This window comes from Hippocampus bargibanti, linkage group LG20 (assembly GCF_051943395.1).
Source record: "Hippocampus bargibanti isolate YZ-2025 linkage group LG20, ASM5194339v1, whole genome shotgun sequence".
In the NCBI taxonomy this organism is placed as follows: domain Eukaryota; kingdom Metazoa; phylum Chordata; class Actinopteri; order Syngnathiformes; family Syngnathidae; genus Hippocampus; species Hippocampus bargibanti.
In genome coordinates, this window is record NC_142753.1 from 9194539 (window position 1) to 9201711 (window position 7173).

The following is a 7173-nucleotide window of genomic DNA, read 5'->3' on the forward strand; positions in this document are numbered from 1 at the left end:
GCGTACGTACACACACACTCATACACGCACACACACATGTCTCATCCCTATATCTAATTGGAGGAGATCAAGGATGGAGGAGGTTGAGGGGGAGCAGAGCCGAAGGAGTAGCTGGCAGAATGAATCAAGATCAGGATTGAAAGCAAACAATTCCCTTGTTCATATGTATTCTACAGTTTTTGTTAAAAAAAAGGCAATTATTTGTAATTAGACATATAATCTACAAAAAAATTTATGTGATGCAGTTTATTCTATTTCACGCGAAAACCTGTCAAAATAACATTTGTTTCCGTGAACCTTAACATGCTTAACATACATTACAGACGCTCCCCTACTGTACTTACGAACATTCGAGTTATGAACAACGGTAAATACAAACATTTTTGCAGTAACATATGTAGTATTCTCTCCAGTTGTTCATGTACATATCATTATAGGGCATATATTTTATTAAATGGTTATTTTTCAGTACAAACCAATACAGGTTACTTATACAAGCCTTAAACATACTTATATAAACCTTAAACATACAGTAAAGTCTCGTTATATCGATAGTACTACTTATTACGATACTATTTCTATGAACGCAAGGAGAAAATTTACATGCCGCAGGATCGGATTTATATCGATAGTCCGGTTATATCGATATTTTTTCCGACTCCCGAGAATATCGATATAACGAGACTTTACTGTACTTATATAAGCCTTAAACATACATTCCATCCAAAATATAGCACTGAAGCAACTTACAAATGAATTCACCTTACGAACAACCGTTCGGAACGTATCTCGTTCGTACGTTGGGGAGCATCTGTACAGGTTACTTATACAAGCCTTAAACATACTTATATAAGCCTTAAACATACATTCCATCCAAAATATAGCACTGAAGCAACTTACAAATGAATTCACCTTACAAACAACCGTTCGGAACGTATCTCGTTCGTAAGTTGGGGAGCGTCTGTACACAAGTCTGCGGGTTCCAAAGTATGTTTATTTTCACAATACCGTTCAAGGTATTGAATTTGGGTCAATGTTTTGAAGTAAAAAAAATACAAAAAAAGATGAGAACATTATTTTGTTTTAATGGCAGTCAGTTAACCACATCCCCCATTAGCTTACCAACATGAATTACTCCACTAATACGGAAAAAAAAAGAATGGTTCACATTTTGGAACCGGACCCTCCTCAGGTCACAGAGAGTCTTCCAAGTGCAGTAGACAAGTCTGTTCTAAGACAGTGTTTACATTTTATGTTCTATTGGCTTCAGCTCACAGCAGCATGATTACTTTCACTCGTCCTTGTGGTCGCTGTCCAGGCTGGGGGTTGGGCTTTTGGCCCGGTACGGCTCCGTAAAGAGGTGCACCTTATGGCTAAAATGATCACAAACGAAAGCTAAATCCTGTTTGTCCAGCAGGTGTGCCAGTGCCAGGTAGACTGACAACGTTAATGCCAGCAGCAGTCTGTCAAGGGATAAAGCCGGCAGGAGCCACAACACGACGCCAAACTCCAGGCACACCGGATGACGGAAGTGGGAGAGGAAGCGTTGAGCTTGGGACGACTTGTAGGACAAGGGGTCTCCCAGACCCAAACACTGGTAATACACCTACGCAAGAATATATAGCAAAAATAAACCAATCTGAAATTAAAAAAAAAAAAGTAAAATCTTAGTTTACCTGCTTAATGCCCAACAATTCTGGGTAGTCAAACATCATGAGGATGGTACAGATAATAGCCCAGCAGAAGAAGTGCACGGAGAAGCATAGTAGAGGGAACCAGACGCTCCAAGGCGCTTGGCGCACTGACCACAGACAGGGGGCGCCGGTTACAGGCTGCCAGTAATGCATCAAGATCTAACCGGTGAAGAGAGAAGAACTTTGCAAAAAGGGCAACCACGGCTAACGCTTGTCATCTGCCGTCCGTGTGCTGCGTTACCTGGAGTGTCAGTGCGGTGGTGAAGCAGTATACGGTCCTGTTCAGGGAGCCCAGGATGGACTCACAGGCCTGTTTGACAGGCGGCCATGCAAGCAGACTGTGTTGCAGGGTGAAGAGGGCCAGCAGAGTCACATCCACAGCCAGTGACTTGAGGACGGAGCTGTCCAGGAGTGCCTCCGACCATGGTATGGAGTCTTGTATGGTGAGTAAACCAGGAAAGAAAATATATCAAACCTAAGCATGTGGTCAAACAATATACACATCTTTATAAAATCTTGAGTTTTAGGACCGCATAAACATTCAATACAGCATTAGAAAATGTAGACTGTCTTCTTTCATTAGAAAAAAAGAGTTAATCCCTAAATTATATGGGTCTGGAGTTATATGGCCTTGAAATGAGGACAGTTGTCCAAAATACAATGCAATACATACATATTGGTTTATATAGCGCTTAAACAACAGATGAAGCTGAAACAAAGCGCTAACATTAAAAAAAGGGAAATGCTGCCCTCTTGTGGAAGGGACACAACATTGCCAGAGGCAAAAAACAAGATAAGACAGCATTACGTCAATATTTTTAGTACTTCATAGCTGACCTGTCACGCAGTTAAATTGATCTATGCTGTACTACGTTAAAAATTCACAATTGTAATCATATTATACAAACAAAAACAAAACACTTCGCCCAACGTGGGGCTCGAACCCACGACCCTGAGATTAAGAGTCTCATGCTCTACCGACTGAGCTAGCCGGGCGTACGTTTCAGGGAGCGTTACATCATTTACACTCGGTTAAAACAAATATAAATCGTAATAACGCACTCCCGATAGAGGCGTGCAAAAAAATAATCGTGCATGGATCCATTCGTGTCACTCGTAAAAGTTTACGTGAGCTTTACCAGGGAAGCTAACAGAAAACTTACCCTGACATAGTATCGTGTCTCCGGTGATGTTATGATAAATAGCTCTGAATGATAGAAAGCGAATAAAATCCGCACCGGATATGAAGACGAAGGCAAAGTTAAGCAAAGTCACCGTGCACAGAACACAGCCACGGACCGTGACTGGCGCCATTTCTATAACACTTTATGTACATTTCCACAGTTCTGTCTTCCGGGACGGTAACGAGTGGGAGTTCCAAGGAGAGCCACGTGAGGGCGCTGTAACAAAGCAGCCATTTCCCGAGGTGGGAAGTTTGTTTCAGTTATTATTATTTTTATTATTATATTTTTAATTATCAACATGTTTTGAGACTCACTTCCTCCAAAAATCTGCAATATTTATTATTTTCCCACTTTCAAATCCCATCTAAAAACCCACCTATTTCTCTGTATAGTTCTATTTCCTGTTTCTATTTATAATTGTATCGATGGTTTTCTTCATGTGCCTGTTTTGTGATTGTAAAGTGTCCTTGCGAGCTTTGAAAGGCGCTTATAAATCAAATGTATTATTATTATTATTATTATTATTATTATTATATTATATGTAACACCAAAGCTGTCTAATGACTGTGAGACTGGACATTTAACTGTCTAATTTATTTTCTGTACAACAATCTTCTCTTCAAATAAAGTCATGGTGGCATCCACTGCATTCTGCGTGGTAGTTTTAGTTAAATACAACCCTGAAAATGATGATTAAAAAGCTACTAACAGATGATCATCATTGAATTTGACAAATTCCCAACTGTGAGACCACCTCAATCGGTACGATGGGCTTATTGCAAGCGATGCACCAAAACCAGCAACAGTCCTTTCACGTTAAACCCGTCTTGCCACTCCTGCCTACAATATACGTAGCAGTAGCTGGGTGTGACCTACTGTTAGGTGAGTCAATATACTTACTTGTGGGGGTCGTTGATACAGTGAACCTTCTCTTCAGTGCGATGAGGACATTATTCAGGCTTTCTCTACACACAGCACAGCGGAAACAATGGCATGACTTCCCATGGGTTTCTACCACCCGGTCATCCACATACACACACTGCGTATCATTCCCACTAACACAAACATACACAGAATTATACAGTGTACGTTATTCACTGTATCCACAATCAACTGACCACAGTGGGAACACACTTAAAGGACAACCGACGTCACTTTTTAGTTTCTGAACTGACATCAGAAAAACATTTTATAGCATCTAAAATACCCAAAACACACAGTATGATATTTTTATTCAAATGCAAAACACCAATAAAAATGACTTCGGGTCCAAAATCTGCAAAAAAAAATTGAGCTGCCAATTGGGCATTTTCAGAAAGTCCCGCCCCCAGTTCGTGACGTCACGCCAAGACGTCTTGCATTGCTGGAGAATCAAAACAATGGCTTCAGATTCGGAGAATATGCTTTCTTGTTACACATCCAGTTATGAATATGATTCAAATAGTTCTGAAGAAGAAAGCATACATGTTTGCAATCGATCAAAGAATTTATTCCGTGTCATTTTGAGGCATCAGGGTTGGGAAATGTCGCACCCAAAAAAGGCAGAAAATGGCAACAAAGCCGTGTACGAAATTAATCAGCCCGTTTCCACAGGCTGATTAATTCCTTACAAAGCTCTACGAATAGGCTCTTCTGCCTCTTTTTGGTCCTACACAAAATTTTCAGACCAAAGTACAGCAAAATGCATTGACGTGATGGAAGGACTGCTACAATGTGTCCTTTTTTCGGGCAGGGGCGTTCCTTCAATGATTATTAATATATTATATTATATATATTATTCATTAATTAAATACTGAAATTATTAAATAATTAAATGGGATGAACAAAAACGTATTTCCCTTTCATGTCACCTTGTTGGTTCAGTAGTAAATTCATAATGTACCCTTGAAAAAACGTGAACTGAATCCTCTTTCAAGCCAGATTATGAAATAATCAAAATACTAAAACCACATTTGTGCATGAGACTGTGCAATTCTCTGCATACGTGTTGATTTCCCCTTTGATTTAGATTTTACCAGGGGTCACGGAAGGCAGACTTCATCATCAGCGAGCGTGTGATTCAACTCAACAACTTGTCACGTCTTGTGTGTCTGCCCTCGCGTGGAGTGTATCAAGCTCCAACGGAAGACCCGCCCATGTGCATCAGGTAGGACCTCCAGTTGCTATCCCAATTTTTCCCAACTCTGCATTTGACTCTTGAGCCACAGACGAGTCGTCATCTCTCGTTTAAGTGTGGGAAAGAAACATTTGCCATGAAACTTTATTCCCTGGTATGAAAACAGGCCAATTTGCCGGCCTTTGCAAGGGCGCATGTGTGCTTGCCCCACTTTTACACTACCATGGGAGTGGGGAGAGGGGGGGGGTTGTGACAGCTGCTGAGTTCTTCACTGAGCTCCCTTGTTTGCAGGCGCAACACTTGGTGCCACCAAAACGCCCACTCTGCATGCTGTCAGACTGGTTCAACTAAAACATCAACGGCCTTTGCAAATGTGTTACTGGATTTGGGGAAAGTAAAGCTCAATACAGTATCATTTAAAAAGGCCTTTTTATGATAATATATAAATAAAAAAATACATACATAAATAAATAAATATCAAAAAAATAAACACATAAAAATAAACAAATACATAATAAAAAATAAAAAATAAAGAAAGAAATAACCGGATAAAAATGAACAAATAAATAAGTAAATAAGTGAGTAAAAATAAGTAAAAATAAGCACAAATAAATAAATACATTAACAAATAGGCATATATATATATACAGTAAAGTCTCGTTATATCGATATCGGATATATCGATAGTCCCGGTTATATCGATACTATTTCTATGCACGCACGGAGAAAATTACATACAAACAGGGTCGGATATAACGATAGTCCCGGTTATATCGATATTTTTTCGGACTCCCTTGAAAATATCGATATAACGAGACTTTACTGTATATATATATATATATATATATATATATATATATATATATATATATATATATATATATATATATATATTTATATATTTATGTTAAATATTATATTTTTGTTAAATTATTTATTTGTGCTTATTTTTACTTACGTATTTACTTATTTATATATATATATACAGTAAAGTCTCGTTATATCGATATTCAAGGGAGTCCGAAAAAATATCGATATAACCGGGACTATCGATATATCCGATCTTGTTTGCATGTAATTTTCTCCGTGCGTGCATAGAAATAGTATCGATATAACCGGGACTATCGATATATCCGATATCGATATAACGAGACTTTACTGTATATATATATATATATATATATACACACACATTTAGAATAAGAAGACAATAGGGCATGTCACATAGGGATAATGTGAGAAAACTGACATGACAGACAAACTATGCGTTTATATACACACTGCGTATACGTGTGTGTGCGCGCGTCTTGCCCTCAGGTATGTTTTTGTTCAGGAATGTCTCCGTTATGTGGCATGTGGAGGCAGGAGGGAGCCTCTGCAGCGCCGGGAGTGAAATTCTCGCTATTATTTATAGCGAGCATCAAGCACATTAGTCACAATTTGCAGCATTTCCCACGAAGTCAAATGCTTCCCTCCCAAAACCATAAAAAGTTTCACGTATTAATTCGCAATGCTTTCTTTTCCAAGTCGTCTCTGTAGGCTCTCAGTTGTACAGGATTGGTTTCATGGATGAAAAGGTTTCTTCAGCCGTCATCTGTATTCATATGAAGGTGTCGGACGTTTCGCTCCTTATCCTAAGAGCTTCGTCAGCGAACTAAAGTTGTGCTGGTTACTATGACTCAATATATACATATATATATATATATATATCCCCAATGGACAGAGGTTGCGGTGCCAGACCTCTGCTTTGATAGGCTCTGATTGCCCTACTCGCTCTTGTATCACCTAATGGGGCAATCAGAGCCAAGCATAGAACATTAGAGTTAATCAGACAGAAGTAATCAGATTAGCTTCAGCGAGTAGTCCATTGATCCCCCAATCTTAGAGTAGGGACCTATCAGAGCCGAGACCTTTGTCCATTAGCGACACATAGGGCCAGTTACCAGCAAAACTTTAGTTCACTGATGAAGCTCTTCGGATGATGAGAGAAACGCAGAAACCTGCAAAGAAGTACACATATTGGCTGAAGAAACTTTTTCATCTATTTTTTTTCATAGCAAAAAAAAAAAAAGCATGACTGTTCTCTGAATGCTGGTACGTTTAGGTCTTTTCAGGACCACAATCTACCAGCAGTAAAAAAATATTCAAGGGAACAAATGGATACAATTTGTGGTGTTAC

General features: G+C 39.1%; 1 protein-coding gene and 1 non-coding gene across 2 annotated transcripts; both read right to left on the reverse strand.

Annotated features, from left to right (window-relative positions):
• Positions 1-275: 275 nt before the first annotated feature.
• On the reverse strand, positions 276-3029 carry nrm (nurim). Its single transcript, XM_089022856.1, has 4 exons — positions 2858-3029; positions 1936-2129; positions 1677-1853; positions 276-1606 (listed from the first exon to the last, which is right to left on the reverse strand). Exons 1-4 carry the CDS (start codon positions 3006-3008, stop codon positions 1292-1294), a joined length of 837 nt encoding a protein of 278 aa, XP_088878982.1. The 5' UTR covers positions 3009-3029; the 3' UTR covers positions 276-1291.
• On the reverse strand, positions 2618-2690 carry trnak-cuu (transfer RNA lysine (anticodon CUU)). Its single transcript has one exon. It is a non-coding gene; the product is annotated as a tRNA-Lys (tRNA).
• Positions 3030-7173: the final 4144 nt, after the last annotated feature.

Coding starts and splice junctions, on each gene's coding strand:
- nrm (XM_089022856.1), bottom strand. CDS start 3,008: ATGGCGCCAGTCACGGTCCGTGGCTGTGTTCTGTGCACGGTGACTTTG. Junction 1,854..1,935: donor CCACCGCACTGACACTCCAG/GTAACGCAGCAC, acceptor TTCACCGGTTAG/ATCTTGATGCATTACTGGCA. Junction 1,607..1,676: donor AATTGTTGGGCATTAAGCAG/GTAAACTAAGAT, acceptor ATTCTTGCGTAG/GTGTATTACCAGTGTTTGGG.